At 43.1% G+C, this 19789-nt stretch overlaps 1 protein-coding gene across 1 annotated transcript in view; it reads right to left on the minus strand.

Annotated features, from left to right (window-relative positions):
* Positions 1–1111: 1111 nt before the first annotated feature.
* RPA1 (replication protein A1) overlaps positions 1112–19789 on the minus strand; it is a 72179-nt gene continuing 53501 nt past the window's right edge. The window contains exons 9-17 of the mRNA XM_066263059.1: positions 17821–17889; positions 17492–17684; positions 17195–17334; positions 16694–16842; positions 13822–13954; positions 11236–11412; positions 7456–7563; positions 4043–4129; positions 1112–2251 (exon numbers count right to left, since the gene is read on the minus strand). Coding sequence (XP_066119156.1) covers positions 2147–2251; positions 4043–4129; positions 7456–7563; positions 11236–11412; positions 13822–13954; positions 16694–16842; positions 17195–17334; positions 17492–17684; positions 17821–17889 — 1161 coding nt within the window. The 3' untranslated portion in view covers positions 1112–2146. The remainder of the gene's footprint in view (positions 2252–4042; positions 4130–7455; positions 7564–11235; positions 11413–13821; positions 13955–16693; positions 16843–17194; positions 17335–17491; positions 17685–17820; positions 17890–19789) is intronic.

The following is a 19789-nucleotide window of genomic DNA, read 5'->3' on the forward strand; positions in this document are numbered from 1 at the left end:
AATAAACATTGATTTCTAAGCGAAAGATGAGAAATAGAACAACATGAACAGCCTTTTGAGTAAACTCTATTGGAGAGAATTCTAAGAACTGTGGGCCAGAATCTATTTAGGCAATCCTCGGGGACCTAGACCTCTTAAAAGACTAACAGTGGAGCCAATTTCTGATGCTCCTCTACTGTGATCCGATTTTTAGTAGGAAAATCTGCTGAACACCCTCCCTAGAGGGAGCCGCCCTTCCCCTGAACAACCCAATGGATTTCTAATCACATTCATGTATACAGATACACTGGTTTCATCGCATGGTCACTGAGAACACGCGGTGACTGACACTCTCGAGAGGCATCCCAGTAACACTGCCAGTAGAAGGGCGGGTGGGGGAGAGGGACTGCAGGGAGTGGCAGGTATAAATACTGGAAACTGGACTGAATGCTGGGTTACCACTCCCGACCCACACTTGGTCAGTCCAGAAGGGGGCTGAAGACTTAATTTTCTAGCCCGTGCTTTATAAGCAAGGTTAGAGAGAAAAGAACTTGTGCGAGAATTATTGAGGCCTCAGCCAGAGAATCAAGCACAGCCCAGTGACCATCTTCTAAGGTTAGAATGTGTCTAAACAATTTAGCAGGCCTGAGAAAAAGGCCCTCTATGACTGTTCTGAGCAGCGGGAGCCCACCTGCCTAGAGCTGCCGTTTCCTTCCAAAAGAGGACAGCTAAGGATGAGAGGCAGGATAGCATCCCTCCACAGCTCCACAAAGGGTCTCCGCATGCTGCACCTGCACAAATCGGAAACCAGGTCCCACTGCTTCAGGCCGACTGCAAGGCTGCCTGGGTACTCAGACAGGGATGTGCAGCCAATGCCAAGCGGAGGGGCGCAGCCACCGGATAGATAATTGATATGATTAGGAACACACAGAGCAAGCATGCTCTCACTGACTGAAAAGCCCAGTAGCATAATTACTGTTTTCTTACCAGCTCACTGTCTGTACACATTTCAAAGCCTGGTTGGTGTTAGACTGCTGTGTAAACATCAATAAAATCCCAAAGTGCCAGATCATCAGCATTCATAGGCACAATGGTTTTTTGTTTCCAGTGTTTTCATTTTTTCGAAGATGCATTTCAGGGAGCAAACATTAGGAAGAATGATCTCCATGCCTTGGACTAATCTTCAAGTTTGTAATGAGTTAACATCTCCCCCAAGTGAACATTTATTATGAAGGCTAATTAATTGCTTTCCAGTTACGAGAATGCTCTGCATTGAAAGAAAGTAGGATTCACAAGCAAAGAATATACTGTTTATTGAAACAAAGGGCTTCTCCCTTCAAAATCTCTCCTATTTAACAGTTTTAATCAAAAATGAAACACAAATGCAAGAAATATGTACAGGTAGAAAAATGTGTGTATTCACCAACCAAAATGCAACATTAATTGAAGAGAAAACTAAAGCAACGCTCTCTAGTTGCCTGGATGTCCCTAGGGGACAGCAAGTCAATGCTTATCAGCCTTCCTCAGAAGAGACAATTTTGATTAATATCATACCCATCTGACTTGGTCTATTAAACCCTGAAGGAAGGATATTCTTCAAACGATAGGTCTTTGATTAATAATTCTACCCCATTGCCATTCCGAGCATTAGCAACTATGTGGCACCTCTAGAAAGAAAGAGCCTTTGAATTCTGGGAAGACATGCTTCCTAAAATACCCGGTTCCACCACCACCACTTCTCAGCTCTCCCTCCTGAGAAGGAGCCCAAGTTGTGAAGGTGTCACCACTGGAAAAGCAGGAACTCTAGTTATAAAATTTCACTGTCTGCAGATTTAGGGTCAATTACCTGTGACATAATTCCTGCTTGAAGAGAATGAAATCTTAATGAAACTGACAAAAGCCTGAACGCAGAAGGAGTGACTGGTGCTGCACTATCCAGCAGCAGACCCCTGAGGTCTGACGGTTACACCACAGCCATCCGAGTGCATTTTCCTTCGCCTAACAATGGGTTTCTAGATGCACATAAGAGAGAAAATTGCGTAGTCCACCATAAAGAGGCTCTAGGCACTGTGTATCTAATGTAAAATTGTCCTACAGGGGGTGAGAAGAAATCAATTTCATTTCAGCTCTTTATTTTCAAACTTCTGCCCAATCAGCACTGCTCTTCTCACATTGCTGCGTTTCTCCTGATGTTCATGATCAGCCTTCTGCTATATTCTCTGTAGTCCACGGGCTTCACGTCCACCACAGTGGCCTTGATTCGAGACTCATCCTTTGAGAAGAGAAAAGCAGTTTGTGAACAAAGGAAAGCCCGTAGCACGGAGCAGTGGTGATAAACCCCTTTGCTTCAACGGTATCAGTGACGCCAGTAGGAGAAAACACATGCGGGGTTCAGAGCTCAGTCACTCCAACGAAGAGAAAGTTACCGGGAGAGCCAAGGCTGGGAGAGCGGACAGAAGCCTCCCTTGAACATGGGCCCTTTCCAACCTTTCCTCATGCTCCCAAACACTCAGAGACCTGGAATCCAAATGGGATGGAACTCTGAGGGCTTGTCAAGTTTCATTTATTCTCTTTTCAGAGGGAGAAGTAAGAACCCGGAGAAGACAAGTGACGGGCCCCAAGCCACGTGGCCAGTTCTGAGAGCTGAGTGTGGTGTAAAGAGACAAGTGCCCGCAGCAGAGGAAGACCCGGTTTGGCCCCATCACGGCTCTGCGAGAGGCAACCTCTCTGCACGCCACCTTCCCCGTCCACACGGTGAAGGGACTGAATGATCCTTTAAATCCCTCCTGGACCCCACCTCACTCAGCCATTGTATCACAGACATCTGACTCCCTATCTCATTTAATACTTACAAAAACAAACACATCTATCAGCAGCTAGGAAGATAAAGGTCTAATAATAAAACAGAACGAAGTTAACTCTGAAACAGAGAGAGCTGTTCTCACAATTCTCCCTCCTCACTTGTTCAGCGGGATTGAACAGTGCCTGTAGCGGCAGGTGGGGTGATGCCCAGCAAGGTGGCAGAGTCTACTTCAGGCTCCTACGCTCCCACGTACTCAGTGATTACTTAGCACAGTCATATTTTGAAACATGGTTAAGAGCAAAGCTCTAAACTTGGACTACCTGGGTTGGAATCTTAGCTTTACACAAGTTACCTATTGTCTGTATGTGACATTTTTCATTGATAAAATGGAGATAACAATAGAGGGACACTGTCGGGGTCTAGTGAGATGATAAGGAGTCAAGGGTGCAGAACAGCACCTGGCAGAGTAAGTACCCAATAAATGCTGTTTTATTTATTTATTTAGGAGACAGAGAGAGAGTCAGAGAGAGGGATAGACAGGGACAGACAGACAGGAACGGAGAGAGATGAGAAGCATCAATCATTAGTTTTTCGTTGCGACACCTTAGTTGTTCATTGACTGCTTTCTCATATGTGCCTTGACCGTGGGCCTTCAGCAGACCGAGTGACCCCTTGCTCAAGCCAGCGACCTTGGGTTCAAGCTGGTGAGCTTTGCTCAAACCAGATGAGCCCGTGCTCAAGCTGGCGACCTCGGGGTCTCGAACCTGGGTCCTCCGCATCCCAGTCCCACATTCTATCCACTGAGCCACCACCTGGTCAGGCTAATGCTGTTTTATTATGACTGTACAACTACAGGATGTCGTGGGCAATTTAAGGAATTTTCAAGGTAATTTTAACTACATGTGTTCTCTGTTTCATATACTGGCTTTAGAACCCAAACACTGTGGAAGATGTGGGTCCATTCTTTGTCAGTACACAAACAAAAACCCCAGGTTTGAACTGAAAAGGCCATAGAGCATTTTGTCCCCTAGATGCCCGACAATGAAAAAGACACTCAAGCCCTAAGTCCATTCCCTCTTCCAGAAACGAGGATAATAATGGTCCCTCAGTGTGAGATTCAATGAGTAATACGCGCAGGGTGCTCAGCACTGGGTCTGGTACACAGTAAGCAATTAACTGGCAGCTAATACCTTAACACTGGGGGAGGTGGCACCTGCAGCTCCCCACTGCAAACCCTCTGCAGCCGGCGGCCTTACTTACATTGTAGGTCTCCAGTTTGACCCTGATCCTGAATACAAAAGATCGAAAGTTGGCATTCTGGAAAATTTCCTCAAATGCCTGCTCATTCTGCAAAAATAAATAGAAAACTTTAGGCTTAAACACCACTGAACCATTTGAAAATATCTATTAGACTTTTTTTTTTTTTTTTTTTGCAGAGTCAGAGAGAGGGATAGACAGGGACAGACAGACAGGAATGGAGAGATGAGAAGCATCAATTAGTTTTTCGTTGCGCACTGCAACACCTTAGTTGTTCATTGATTGCTTTCTCATATGTGCCTTGACCACAGGCCTTCAGCAGACCGAGTAACCCCTTGCTCGAGCCAGCGACCTTGGGTTCAAGCTGGTGAGCTTTTGCTCAAACCAGATGAGCCCGTGCTCAAGCTGGTGACCTCGGGGTCTAAAACCTGGGTCCTCGGCATCCCAGTCGGACGCTCTATCCACTGTGCCACCGCCTGGTCAGGCCTATTAGACTTTTAAAAAGACTTTGAGAAATGTCTGAAACCCAGCGGTTTAAAATTACCCAGGAATGACTAATCTATCTATAGGTGACATTTCATTACATAAAACAATTTTAAGTAGAATTTATTAAAAATTAAAATACTCTATGTAGAGCAGTGGTCCCCAACTCCCGGGCCACGGACCAGTACCGTCTGTGGGCCATTTGGTACCGGTCCGCAGAGAAAGAGTAAATAACTTACATTATTTCCGTTTTATTTATATTTAAGTCTGAACGATGTTTTATTTTTAAAAAATGACCAGATTCCCTCTGTTACATCCGTCTAAGACTCACTCTTTTTTTTTCTTTATTTTATTTATTCATTTTTAGAGAGGAGACAGAGGGAGGAGCTGGAAGCATCAACTCCCATATGTGCCTTGACCAGGCAAGCCCAGGGTTTCGAACCGGCAACCTCAGCATTTCCAGGTCAGCGCTTTATCCACTGCGCCACCACAGGTCAGGCAAGACTCACTCTTGACGCTTGTCTCGTAAGTTCGACAATTATATTTAAAAATACCATAGTTTTTACACCGGTCGCATAATTTTATTTTGTGCATTTATCCGTCCCACCCTAAAGGCTGGTCTGTGAAAATATTTTCTGACATTAAACTGGTCCGTAGCCCAAAAAAGGTTGAGGACCACTGATCTAGAGAAAGAGAATGGTGCTGACGGGGTGAGGGGAAGAAGGGGTTGCAAAGGGCAGGTAATGTTTAATGGAGACAGAGGTTCAGTTTGGGGAGCTGAAAACGTTCTGGAGATGGATGGTGGTGATGGCTGCACAAAATGTGAAGGTACTCAGTACGCTGTACAATTTACATCGTAAAATAGTTAGAATGATACATCTTATGTTTTGCATATTTTTACCACAATAAAAAAATTGAACACTTCTAGAAAACACATTCCTAAACTTTAAAAGTTTGTGATGGAGTAGATCTGAGGCCCAGCATCTTCCTTATAAATAAAGAATTATGGAGGAAAAAAAAACATTCAGAAAGAGGCTCAAGCTGTCATATCCACTGTTTCAGCCTCTGTATTTACAACTTCTGATCTGATGAGCAGGTGAAGACAGGTGCAGACAGATGGAGACAGGTGCAGACAGGTGGAGACAGGTGCAGACAGGTGGAGACAGGTGAAGTGGGCAAGGTAAGGGATGGCTCAAACACACAGTCCTTGCCCTCTTTCTCTGGCCCCTCAAACACTATGTGATTAAGTTTCTTGTTAAAAAATAGTCCATTTAATAGTAGGATTAGAGAAAGCCTTTTATATAAGTATGCATAAGATAAATTTAAAATAACTTTATATAAAATTAATAGTTCATATCAGCTAAGTGTTATCTTTGCAAGCCACACAGAACATAAAAATAGCTTTGTTACATAAAACTCTTTTGTGTAAAGGTTACTTCACACACACAAAACTACTCCTCTGGGCTTTCAGATATGTAAATAAAATAATGTGTGAAACCTTCAGAAAACTGTACCAGCTGCCATTCTTCTTCCGAGATTAGGGACAGCATGGAGCACACGCTACAAGAATATCCTGGCTCCTGTGTCCTCAATTCACCAGCAGTAAAAAGTCAAATGTAGTAAGCTCATAAAAAATCCTAAAAAGCTGCCTTGAGCCTTAAAGTCTGATATGAAAATAGAGGACCAGGCAAAAACAGATAAAAGATACCATCATACTTTATAAAGTCAATTCCAGTTATTTCTAGAAAGGACTTGTTGGGATTAATTTCAGGATATCACAGACAAAATTTAAAAAAGAGGCAAAGGGACAGAACTAAAGACAGAAAAAAGTAAGAAAACACACCAAAACAAAGATCAAATCCCCCTTTCTTATGCTTTTAACAAGTATTTTAATTGAACTGGAGAAAATGGAGGGGGATCAACAGGTGCCAATTTGTGTGGCCTAGAAAATACATTTATATTGGTCTTTATGCATTAGGAACAAATATCTTCTCTAAATTTAGTATGATTAGTAATCTGCTCCCTGCATTAATAAACTTAAAATATAAACATTCAAATTTGTAAATATAAAATAAAGCTTATTTATGGAAGTTACTTCATAAAAATTGCATCTGATGACCTAAAACAACAAGTACCTTACCAGTAATTTTTATTTTATTTTTTTATTAAGTAAGAGGCAAGAAGGCAGGCAGACAGACTCCCTCCTGCATGTGTCTCAACCAGGATCCACTCAGCATGCCCCCTACTGGGCGATGCTCTGCCCATCTGGGGCTGCTGCTCAATTGCTCGACAACAGAGCTATCTAAGTGCCTGAGGCAAGGCCATGGTGTCATCCGCAGCACCTGGGACCAACTTGCTAGAACCACTCCAGCCATGGCTGTGGGAAGGGAGGAGAAATAGGGAGAGAAGGAGAGAAAGAGAGGAGAGAAGGAGAATGGGGAGGGGTAGAGAAGCAGATGGTTACTTCTCCTGTGTGCCCTGACCAGGAATTGAACCCAGGATTTCCACACGCTGGCCAATGCTCTACTGTTGAACCAACCAGCCAAGGTGCCTTGCTTTATCAGTAATTTTAAACCAGCATTTGACTCTACTTTTCAGGAAGGTGTTTATTATATTGAAAGGGCACACTTGTATTTCAGATTATTTCAGCAGATTCCCTTCCATATCTCAAGTGATCACAGGCACACCGACTCTGGTGTGCTAACAGTCACAGGAGAAATAGTGCTGCTTTAAGGCACTTCTGTCTATATCACTTCATTACCTTGTTGTTAGCACATCCAAGATGGACAACACCAGACAAAACCAGATGAGCACCTCAAACAATAGTCAGACTGAGAAACTATCACAACACCCGAAATAAACAAACCAATAAAGATGAAAGAGTCACGTCTCAGAGCAGAACTGCTGCAGTAATAATGAAAGATGTGGCTGACCTTCTCTTTTAACTCCCCAATATAAGCGGTGCTTTGTCCGAGGATGGCCTCCGCAGACTCCTGGAAACAAGTGACCCACTGGTTCTCTTGAAAATCAGCAATATTTACCTAAAAGACACAATTCTGTATTATTTCAGCAAAGAAATAATGAAAGGAAACACATTCAGGAGATGGGAGATTAACTTTTTTCCACTAATTAAAATAATCACCAGGGAAAAACCCATTACCACCACATATACTATATTCTTTCCAAAGAATATGAAAAGTATCGCAGAAATAGAGCTTAAAATGTAAGTCTGGATCACAGCAGAAATATAATATGTTGTGGATGTGTGAATTCAGATCTCAGTGGAGATAAAGCGCAACTAAACTCTCCTTCAGATGCAGAATCCAGGCGCACTGGACTCAGCTCCCCTCCAGCTGCAATGCCCTCTGGACTAAAGGTTGAAACAGGCTCCAATGAGCCAAGGCAGAGCACTGCATTTTAAATTGTATGCCCTTCAGTCACTAGCAGGAGCTCCATGGGATAGCTCTCAGTCACTGGCAGTTGCTGACATATCAGACAATTCTGTGTGTGTGTGTATGTGTGTGTGTGTGTGTGTGTGTGTGTGTGAGAGAGAGAGAGAGAGAGAGAGAGAAAAAGACAGATAGGGACAGACAGGAAGTGAGAGAAATGAGAAACATCAACTCATCGTTGTGGCACCTTAGTTGTTCACTGATTGCTTCGCATATGTGCCTTGATGGGGGGGAGGGGGAGGCTCCAGCCAAGCCAGTGACCCCTTGCTCAAACCAGTGACCTTGGGCCCAAGCGAGCAACCATGGAGTCACGCCTATGATCCTACACTCAAGCTGGTGACCCTGCACTCAAGCTGGAAACATTGGGGTTTCGAAGTTGGGTCCTCAGCATCCCAGACCGATGCTCTATCCACTGTGCCACTGCCTGGTCACCATACCAGACAATTTAAAAATCTGAGCTAAGGGCCTCTGGTCAGCCACCAAATTTACCTAACAACAGAAATGAACAATCAAGTGTTTCCAGTTGGACCACGATGTAGAATCAAAGAAGAAAGTGGACCACGAAGAATCCAGTTGCTAAAAGTGAAAATTATTTTAGGACAAATAAAAAAGCAAAGGTGTTTTTTTTTGTTTTTTTTAAAGCCTTTTAATTTTTTTTTAATTTTTATTTTTTTACAGAGACAGAGAGAGAGTCAGAGAGAGGGATAGATAGGGATAGACAGACAGGAACGGAGAGAGATGAGAAGCATCAATCATTAGTTTTTCGTTGCGACACCTTAGTTGTTCATTGATTACTTTCTCATGTGCCTTGACCGTGGGCCTTCAGCAGACCGAGTAACCCTTTGCTCGAGCCAGCGACCTTGGGTCCAAGTTGGTGAGCTTTTTTTGCTCAAACCAGATGAGCCCTCGCTCAAGCTGGCAACCTCGGGGTCTCGAACCTGCGTCTTCCGCATCCCAGTCCGACGCTCTATCTACTGCGCCACCGCCTGGTCAGGCAGATGGGTTTTTTTTAAAGGTATCATTTTGATGATTTTACACATTCACTTTGCATATACATGGGGTTAATATACAAAGTTATGATAAAAAATAAGGAAATGAGAATTTAAAATAGAAATACAAGAGCATATCGCACGCTGCGGCTCACACCTACAGTTCATCTCATTCTACCTGCCTAGAGGCAAAGGGATGCGAACATTACATGGTGAGTGTCATAGGAAACCAGTGTGTTGGAGATTCCACTTAGAAGGTCAATAGAAAGGCTGATGAAATAAACTACCTAAAACAATTTTCTTCATTTTAGTTCAATGAAGTGTCGGGTTTACAGAAAATAAGAAGCTTAAATATATAACTTTACTGCTAAATTAACATTTTAAGGGGCAAGTAGCCCTGGCCAGGTTGCTCAGTTGGTTGAAGAGCTGCCCCAATATGCCAAGGCTGCTAGTTCTGATCCCCTGTCAGGGCATACAAAAATCAACCATTAAATAAATAAATGGACAACAAATCGATGTTTCTCTCTTTCTCAAAAATCAGTCAATAAATAAAAACATTTTAAGGGGCAATTAGAATGTAGAAAGGGTAGGTGGACTGCCTTGTTTATCTAAAAAGATTTTTTTTTTAAATTTCCTATTATAAGAATATTCACTATAGGATAAAAAGATAAAAAATGCAAGAAAATATATAGAAAAAAAATCAACCAGAAATAACCATTACCAACAGTCTGGTACTTGTCCCCCTAGTAGTTGGTTTTGTGTGTGTGTGTGTGTGTGTGTGTGTGTGTGTGTATTTAAAGATTATATATTGGCCCTGGCTGGTTGGCTCAGCGGTAGAGCGTCGGCCTAGCGTGCGGAGGACCCGGGTTCGATTCCCGGCCAGGGCACACAGGAGAAGCGCCCATTTGCTTCTCCACCCCTCCGCCGCGCTTTCCTCTCTGTCTCTCTCTTCCCCTCCCGCAGCCAAGGCTCCATTGGAGCAAAGATGGCCCGGGCGCTGGGGATGGCTCTGTGGCCTCTGTCTCAGGCGCTAGAGTGGCTCTAGTCGCAATATGGCGACGCCCAGGATGGGCAGAGCATCGCCCCCTGGTGGGCAGAGCGTGGCCCCTGGTGGGCGTGCCGGGTGGATCCCGGTAGGGCGCATGCGGGAGTCTGTCTGACTGTCTCTCCCTGTTTCCAGCTTCAGGAAAATGGAAAGAAAAAAAAAAAAAAAAAAAAAAAAAGAAAAGATTATATAAAACATACCATTTAAAATTTGCTGTTTTCAATTAGTAAAGCCTGAACATTTATTTACATCATTTAGTACTCTTCATTAACATTGGTTTTCAAATATTTTAACTGTGGAAACTATCAAACAACAAATTCTAATGTCTTTATGGCATTCCACTCAACAGATATTCAATAAAAAGGAATGAACCAGTAGAATATTAAGGACATTTAAGTTGTATCCAAGTTTTCAAAATAAATACCAAGGTAACAGAAAACTTTATAGAGATGCAACATCTCTATTTCTTTTCTTTCTTTTTTATTTTAAAGATCTTATTTATTGATTTTAGAGAGAGGATATATATAGAGAGAGAGAGAAAGGCAGGGGCAGAAGCAGGAAGCATCAACTCGTAGTTGCTTCTCACATGTGCCTCGACTGGGCAAGCCCAAGGTTTCAAACCGGTGACCTCAGCATCCCAGGTTGATGCTTTGTCCACTGCATCACCACAGATCAGGCTAATTATTGCTTTAAAAGAAATTCTCTTCAGGTGTTTACTGTGTCAGACATATAAATACACCCTTCATTTTAAAGGTTTTTAAAACCTTTAAAGAAGCAATTCTTACAATGCAAAAAAGCCACCATCCCACATCAGCAGTCACCTTCCTCTGAAGTCAGCTCTGCTAAGGATAGAGGAACAGATAACTCACAAGAAAAATGACCAAATATAGGCATCACCGTGTAAGTATAATTATTGCTCTACAGAAATGCCATTTCAAATTAATTTATCTTCAAAACAGTTGGCAGGCAACTGCCACCAATGCTATAACTGAACCAGCTGAGTAGTTAAATGCAACATTCTGGTATGAAAAAAATGTTTTAGTAGGAGCAGACAGACTGCTGTCCAATCGAAAGGCCCCTTACTTTTCTGTATTTATGGATAATAATACTCTTTAGCACTTACTCATCTGCAGGCTTCCTACCACAATAGTCTTGTTGTTGCCATCACCATGGTGCCTGGCACTCGGTGGGGACTCACCACAGTGGTTTGCATCTACCCATTCTACTTACTGACAGGATCATGCGGTACTTGAAATTGGGAAATTCACGGTCACACTTTTCACAGCGGTATAATCCATTCTGCTGATCAATCACTTTCTTATTGCAGTCCTGAGATGGGCAGGCCTGATACATAGAGTTCTCTTTGCGAAGGTACACCACTGTGGCCACGGAGCTAAAATAGTCTGCCTTCAGGAGAGAAGAATGACACCAGACACTGAGCAACCAGGCTGACATTCAGGACTGGACTTAGCAGCAGCTCGAAGCATGCCCTTATGTACAAGGTAAGTGTTCACATATTCCATCACAGCATGCTTACAGGGAGTGAATCACTCTGCAGCTTTAGCAATCATTTGTACTAGCCACAAAACCCATAAAAAAGACAATAAACCAAGTTCTAAAGCATATAATTCCTTACCAATAAAAGAGTTCATTCTAAATTAAACAAATTAAAACTGTGAAAGATAAAGACTTCAAGTGACAAGGACTTGTTCCTCCTGTCTCTCTGACCCTCCAAAGGTAAGAGGTCTAGGAATACAGAATAATGCAGTGAAATTTAGTGCGTCTATGTTCAACCATCCTCCTATATTTCAACCATCCTCCTATATTAAAAACAATTTCTAAGGCTTAGATGCACCTTTATCACTGTCTAGGCTGGGGGTCAGCAAACTTTCTCTGTAAAAAGTCAAACAGTAAATATTTCAGACTTTCCAAGCCTGGTCATAGTCCCTGTTGGAGTTGCTCAATTCTGCTGCTGTGGGCAAAGCATTCACAGACAATATGTAAATAAAAACATGTGACTGTGTTCTAACAAAACATTATTACAACAGGCAGCAGGCTAGATTTGGCCTGTGGGCTGGCTTCTCAAACCCTGGTCTAAGCCATCAAATTCAGGAGAGTGCAAAAATAACTGAACAAGGGCTTTCAAAGTGGAGAAATCGGCCCTGGCCGGTTGGCTCAGCGGTAGAGCGTCGGCCTGGCGTGCAGGGGACCCGGGTTCGATTCCCGGCCAGGACACATAGGAGAAGCGCCCATTTGCTTCTCCACCCCCTCTCTCCTTCCTCTCTGTCTCTCTCTTCCCCTCCCGCAGCCAAGGCTCCATTGGAGCAAAGATGGCCCGGGCGCTGGGGATGGCTCCTTGGCCTCTGCCCCAGGCGCTAGAGTGGCTCTGCTCGTGGCAGAGCATTGCCCCCTGGTGGGCAGAGTGTTGCCCCTGGTGGGCGTGCCGGGTGGATCCCGGTCGGGCGCATGCGGGAGTCTGTCTGACTGTCTCTCCCCATTTCCAGCTTCAGAAAAATGCAAAAAAAAAAAAAAAAAAAAAAAAACAAAGTGGAGAAATCACTGATAGGTAAATACAGCAAGGACAAAGTCATGTGCTAGGGCTTTACGTTGTCGCGCTCTGTTTTCTTTTTAATTCTCATTAAAAAGATATGGGATGGATCCCCTTTTGGGGTGAGTATACCCTCTGAGTATACTCTGAATTCAGATCCAGGTCAGCAACTTCTGGGCTTTCCAATGTATCAGACCCAAAGAGGCAAAACAATCATGTGGATGTTTAAAGAGCTCGGATGAGTCCTCCATCTAGAGAGCTCAACAGCAAGTCTCCTAGAGAATGCTTAGAGTTTTTCTGTATTTCCAGGTAAGGCCCAGACTCAAAGCACGACTTGAAAGTTCAGGTACAAATAGGGACTCTCTAGGCCTGATTTCTTCTTACAGACTGTCTACCCTTAGATCTTAGAGAGAAACTGGGTGACAGGAGAACCCAAAGAGCAGCTGTTCCTGTCAGGACAGACAGACCTGTCCAATGCTTAGCTCTCCAGGTACTGCATAACAACATGGTGAGTTGCAACTGGTGACAATGACGAATAAGGGGACACAGCAAAATGAGACAGAAAGTGAAAACCATTTGTATAATATGAAAATAATAAATCAGAAACTGCTGTTTTGGAGAAGCATAAAAGAGAAATAAATAATTTAAATATTTAACTGTGGACAAAATACAGGTTTAGATCAAGACGTGAGGGGGGTCATTCTATACCAACACTGAGAGGGAAGCTGCAACTAAAGTTAAACGCCAGAGCCAATTCTTGTCAGAGATGCTGGCAACTCTCAGCGCAGGAGGGGTTAACGTTCCACAGCCGCCAGCGCAGGCACAGGTGAGCTGCCTGATGTCTGAACCTGGCCTGACAAACACTCTGCGTGAGCTATATATATAACCTCAAACCCTCTCTTCTTGGTATGTGGGCATTTCAATCTGCAGGAGCACTCACAGAAAAGATCTGAAGGCAGTTTATATTATAATACATAGCTTGGCTATGACCACTTTAAGATCCCTCTAAGAATTAAACAACTCTAAGTCAGAGTTCTTAATATTCTTCTGCCTCCACGTCCCTGAGGGATACACAGGCTCCTGCTGGGCTGCACGACGGCTGCACCCCGGCAGTGACACCCAACCACCGTGCCATGCGCGCAGGGCCCCAGGTTAGAGCCATAGATTTGAATCCATGTCTGACAGCTGGCACCAGAAATCAGATGTAAAAACACATCCTTTTGCACGCTTTACGAGCTTTTGTGAACAAAGTCAGGAATGCAGGATACCTTGTCACCTTGGCCCAGATTCTCTGATTTGACCTCATACAGAGTTTTCCAGTTGGTGTTGCTTCCTGCTAGTCCTCCACTCTTTAGATCTGAGATGGAAACAGCATCTAAGGCTTGTCCTTCAGAGTCAAACCTGAGGAAAAAAACACAAAGAATGACAGGTACTTGATATATTGAATATGCCACTCATTTCTTTATACCAAATACAGGTTTATCCACCCCTAGCTAACTTTCATTCACAGTCATGCTGCTGCAAGTAGTGTCTTCCTCATTGTATTGTATCTTTTGCCTACTGAAGGAAAGGAATGGTCTTTTTATCTCAATTGCTTTGATGCCCCCCAGTGGTCAAGAAAGACAGTGCCAAAGTACCACAGAACCTTTTCTTTAATTAGCTTTGCATATCAACAAAGGCCAGCAGGCTCAAAGCCAGTCACCTGGAAAGCCAGCAACAAAAAAGCAGTAATGTAAGTGTTTTGGTGTAGTTCTCTGGGCTACTGATGCTCATTCTCCATCAGCAGTTGCATTTTTATCATCACTTAAATGTTATCAGTATAGAAAGTGACAGTCAACATACTGTTAAAAGGTATAGAAAAGTTCCCATGGTAAAAGAGCTTTGAAGTCTGATATGGAGTCCAAAAGATGATTTAATCCAAAGTAAAAAAGAAATCTTTTTAGTGAGAAAAAGCGACAGACACACAGCAAGAGAGAGAGATAAGAAGCATGAACTCAGTTCCATCATCTTATTTGTTCATTGATTGCTTTCTCATATGCACCTTGACGGGGGGTGGGGACACAGCCAGTGACCCCTTGCTCAAGCCAGTGACCTCAGGCTTCAAACCAGCTACCATGGGGTCATGTCTATAATCCCACACTCAAGCCAGCAACCTTGTGCTCAAGCTGGTGAGCCCATGTTCAAGCCAGATGAGCCCGTGCTCAAGCAGGCTACCTTGGGGTTTCAAACCTGGGTCCTCATCGTTACAGGCCGATGCTCTATCCTCTGTGCAACCTTCTGACCAGGCTATTAGAAGGTATTATCTGTTTTCCTGTAGCTTTACCTTCTTAGTGAGATTTTTACTTATGCCAATATTAAAGTTAAAATTACTTTGTATCAAATTATTTTTAAAAGATTTTTATTTATTGATTTTAGAGAGAGGAGAAGGGGGAGAGGGAGAAAGAGAGAGAGAGAGAGAGGGAGAGAGAGAGGGAGAGAGAAAAGGAGAGAGAGGGTGATGGGTAGAGAAACAGATGGTTGTTTCTCCTGTGTGCCCTGACTAGGAATCAAACCTGGGACATCTACACGCTGGGCCGACACACTCCCACTGAGCCAACCAGGCAGGGACATGATGATACCTCTTGATCACACATCAGCCAATATGAAGGAAAGGGGACTAGAAAGAAGGTGACTCAGAAACATATCTGTGGCAGGGAAGAGTGAGTCAGACATTAAAAACATACCGATGTCATCCAAAAGGAGGATAACTAAAAGCTAACCACATACAGAACAGGCTCTTTATGGAATGGATGCTGCCCTAAGCTGCAAGACTATTGCCTTCTCACTCTGCCAGGTAATCGGCTAAATCCATCACAGAGGCACAGCAAGGTCCATAAATCTGTTTCACCATGACTAGCTACACAAGTTTACGGTTTCAAAAACTCCAAGGAGATATTCGCCACCAAAGACAGCTCATCAGGAGTCAACAGAGCAAGGAGAGGGGCTGCCCTTCTTACAAATAAAAATTCCACATTGTTATAACCAAGATCTAAACATTTCCAATGCTTGCCTCATGGTTTGTGTGCACTGAACCTCTTTGATCAATGCCCCAGTTATGTTATTTTAGAGACAGCTGTGTCTTTTTATGTTGACCAGGATGATGGGTACTGACAAGTAAAATATAAAGACCTTAATGCAATTAACCTGGGGTCAAGTGCCAGAGCCTAAAAGAAAATAAAGCAACAGGAACCCAAAATTGTGGTTATTTCTGGTCAGACTACTCAGAGGCCCCATTTTACAATACAATGCCAGCTACCATGATAGTTAAATGCAGACACATGTGGTCCATAGATGAGGCTGGCTTGAGTGACACGAACGCTCCTGCACATATTTCATGAAACTATTCAAATAGGACTGCTACTGTATTTGACTAAAAACAAAAGTGGGGTGTATGTAATGTAAGCTAATCCTTTTGTCTCTAAAACAGCTGGAAACCGACATACTTCCCCTGTGACTACAGCTATACAAATTATTTAAGCTCAAGCTGAAGTGTTCTGCCTGACCACATCAATTCTTGCATACCATGTTTCAGTTTGAAGTGCTCTTCTGAGGCAGGGTTTTAACACTGTGAAAAGCTAGATATAGCGAGATTTTAATAGGCCTCCCTCATCGCCTGAGTGCTCTGGGAATAACAATAAAATGCCAACAAAAGCCCACTGTTCTCACGGCACTTTATCAGAGTCCAGTGACACACATGAGAAGATGCGATCGGCACCAAAGACTGGACAAAACAAGAAAACACCCCTCCCCCTCGGTAACCCACGGCTTTAAATCTGGGAAAAAGAGATGCCCTCAGCACACAGCTGCTAAAGCCTGGCCTCAATGCTACTTTGGCAGGATTGAGGTCAACATGCAGCACTTCCATTCTAATTGCCTCCTCCTCCAACTCTCCAGGTTTGTCATGGGATTACAGGTTTGTCAGTTTTAAAGCCATCCTCTCAGAAAGCATAATGCCACCAAGAAATAAAGGAACCGCTCCATTCAGTAATAAAGCCCTCTGCTCAGCAGACACCTCACGTACTGATCCTAAAAACCAAAAGAACCAGCTCTCCTCAAAGCCCAGGCTCAAATAGCCCCCTTGTTTAGTCCTATAACACCTACCATCCACGAAGCTTATAGGCCTCTGAGATGTCAGGATTCACAATGACTGTGCTTGAAGACAGTACAGACAGGCTCCGTCCACCAAAATCCGAAACTCTGGCTCCTTTGATAGCCATCACGGGTTGTCTAGAACCATCAAATTTATCAGCCTGCATCGCAACAAAATCCCAGACAAATACAAATATGTGTCACTGGCAGGAAGAACACACAGAACGTTTTTTTACAGAAAACAAGGAAAACAGTCAATAGCAGAGTGATTGCAATAAATGGGACATGGACTCTATACAAGATAACCTCACATGTAAGAATCTGCTCAGAGATACATCAAAACTAATGTAGAAGAAATAGCATTTCACTATGTAAAACGTAAATCAAACCAATCTCACAGAATTAAATCAATGAAGGATTTTCAATTTTCCTTACCCGATCCTTCATTAGGAATGGTCTATAAGACAAATTATCTTTCTGCACAAGCTTTGACTGCTCAGTACAAGTACTTACATCTTCTCCCCATAGAGTAGCAGACACCACTTTCCCTGACATGTCCATCAAATAGATATTTCTCTTGGAAACTTCTCTGTTGTTAGACTTCACTATGATTTTAGTGGCATCTTCATAGCTCTTGCAGACCCCAATTATGTCTAAAACACAGGCACAATGTTTTAGCTAGAGATGGTCATGGCTCCCATTAAAGTGTGGCCAAAGGTTGAACAGCAAGCAGTTTAAATGTTACACCTCTCCTCCGTGTTGCAAACAAGATTGCTCATTATTCCTCTTTGTTCTCAGACACAGACTTACCTACAAGTGAGTCCTTAGGTTTGCTCTCGAGGTCACCAATCCTGATGAAATCAAACTGAACTGTAGGTAAATTGTGACCATCTTCACAGGGCATGACAGAAGTTTCATTATTGAAGGTCATCTCATAGTCATTTTTAACAGCTGTGAATTGTTTGTTAGCAATCTTCAGAATGCCTTTAGAGAAATAATAAACCTGCAAAAGAGTCAAGCCATGGAACATGGAACAGTCCACCAAATTGAACATAAAAACCTTTCACCACACAGCTCTCCAGTGGACGAGAGTCCCCTCATCCTCAACTGTTTCCGTTTTAGACTCAACACGACCATACCTTGTTCACGTCAATGAGGGGAAAGAACTTGTCCACTTGCTCATTGAAAGCAGTAGCTCTGATTTCGCCCTGTGGATGTATGAGAGAGGTTAGAATTGTGGTGTTCACCAAGTTTTGCCAGTGAAAAATAGGACCCTTTAGTGTCAAATGACATCTTCAAAGAAACAAGTTTTATAGTCACATATTCAAAGTATTAACCCCATGAAACAATGTAAGTTTTGTTAGCTGACCCTGTTATCATGCTTTATTAACATCAAGTTAGAAACATAAAAAAAAAAAAATACAACAAACCCAACAGTGAGTTTAATATTCTGACACCAAAATGAAACAACTTTGAACACCGAGGGACACGACAGCAGCCCACGGGGAAGTGAGCTGAACCACGATGATTCACCAGCTTCCCTTGCATTTGCACTGAGAAGGAATTAGTTCATCCTCAGGGAGTCATTGCCAAAAATGTTACAGCAAATCGTGTCTTCAAGTGGCTTGTGATTTGATTTTCTTTTATTTTTCATCAGTCAAAATGCTACAGATAGATAAGTAGGTTTACAGTTCTGAGTACATGAAACATGGAGGGTTTATTTTTTTTAAAGAGAGAGAGAGAGAGAGAGGCAGACAGAGAGACAGGAAGGAGGAAAGATGAGAAGCATCAACTCGTAGTTGTGTCACTTCAATTGTTCATTGATTGCTTCTCATATGTGCCTTAACTGGAGGGCTCCAGCCAAGCCAGTGAACCCTTGCGAACCCTTGCTCAAGCCAGTGACCTTTGGTCTCAAGTCAGTAACCATCGGATCATACTGATGGTCCCATGTTCAAGCTAGTGAGCTTGTGCTCAAGCCGGCAACCTTGGGGTTTCAAACCAGGGACCTCAGCATCCTGGGTTGATGCCCTATCCCAGGGGTAGTCAACCTTTTTATACCTACCGCCCAATTTTGTATCTTTGTTAGTAGTAAAATTTTCTAACTGCCCACCGGTTCCACAGTAATGGTGATTTATAAAGTAGGGAAGTAACTTTACTTTGTAAGATTTATAAAACAGAGTTACAGCAAGTTACAGTATATAATAATAATTACTTACCAAGTACTTTATGTCGGATTTTCGCTAAGTTTGGCAGAATAAATCTTTATAAAACAACTTACTATAGTTAAATCTATCTTTTTATTTATACTTTGGTAGCTCTGCTACCGCCCACCATGAAAGCTAGAATGCCCACTAGTGGGCGGTAGGGACCAGGTTGACTACCACTGCTCTATCCCTTGCACCTCCACTGTTCAGGCTAGAGTTTATTCTGTACTATTATTAATTAATTAATTATTATTGTGTTGTTTTCCATATAAACAACTGTGAACCTACTTTTGCCCACCCCTGTACATTTGGGGTGTCATTCCATCTTACAAAAACAAAACCCCAAAACAAACCACCTATTTTTTTTCTGCCTTTAGGAGTTTGAAAAGAATGTTTGGCCCTGGCTGGTTGGCTCAGCTGTAAAGCGTTGACACAGTGTATGGAGGTCCTGGACGCTATTCCCAGTTAGGGCACACAGGAAAGGCGACCGTCTGCTTCTCTCCCTCTTTCCCCGCCTCGCTCTCTTCCCCTCCCACAGCCACGGCCAGGCTCGAGTGGTTCAGATTGATTGGTTTGAGCACATCGGCCCTGAGTGCTGAGGATGGCCTCTGCCTAAGGCACTAAAAATAGCTCAGTTGCGAGCAAGGCCCCAGATAGGCAGGCAAGGTAGTTCCTGGTGGGGGGTGCATGCAAGAGTTTATCTCTCTATCTCCCCTCCTTTCACTTAAAAACAAACAAGTAAACAAACAAACAAAAGAATGCTTGAAGTACATACAGTATTTGTGATTAAAAACAAAACTAATGGACAGAAGAGAAACAGCTAACAAGGCTGTGGTAATTCCACAACTTGGGTTTTTTGTCTCCTCACCATGATTTTGTTTAAGTAAAGCATGTAGCGTCTGCG

Source organism: Saccopteryx bilineata, chromosome 2, assembly GCF_036850765.1.
Source record: "Saccopteryx bilineata isolate mSacBil1 chromosome 2, mSacBil1_pri_phased_curated, whole genome shotgun sequence".
Taxonomy (NCBI): domain Eukaryota; kingdom Metazoa; phylum Chordata; class Mammalia; order Chiroptera; family Emballonuridae; genus Saccopteryx; species Saccopteryx bilineata.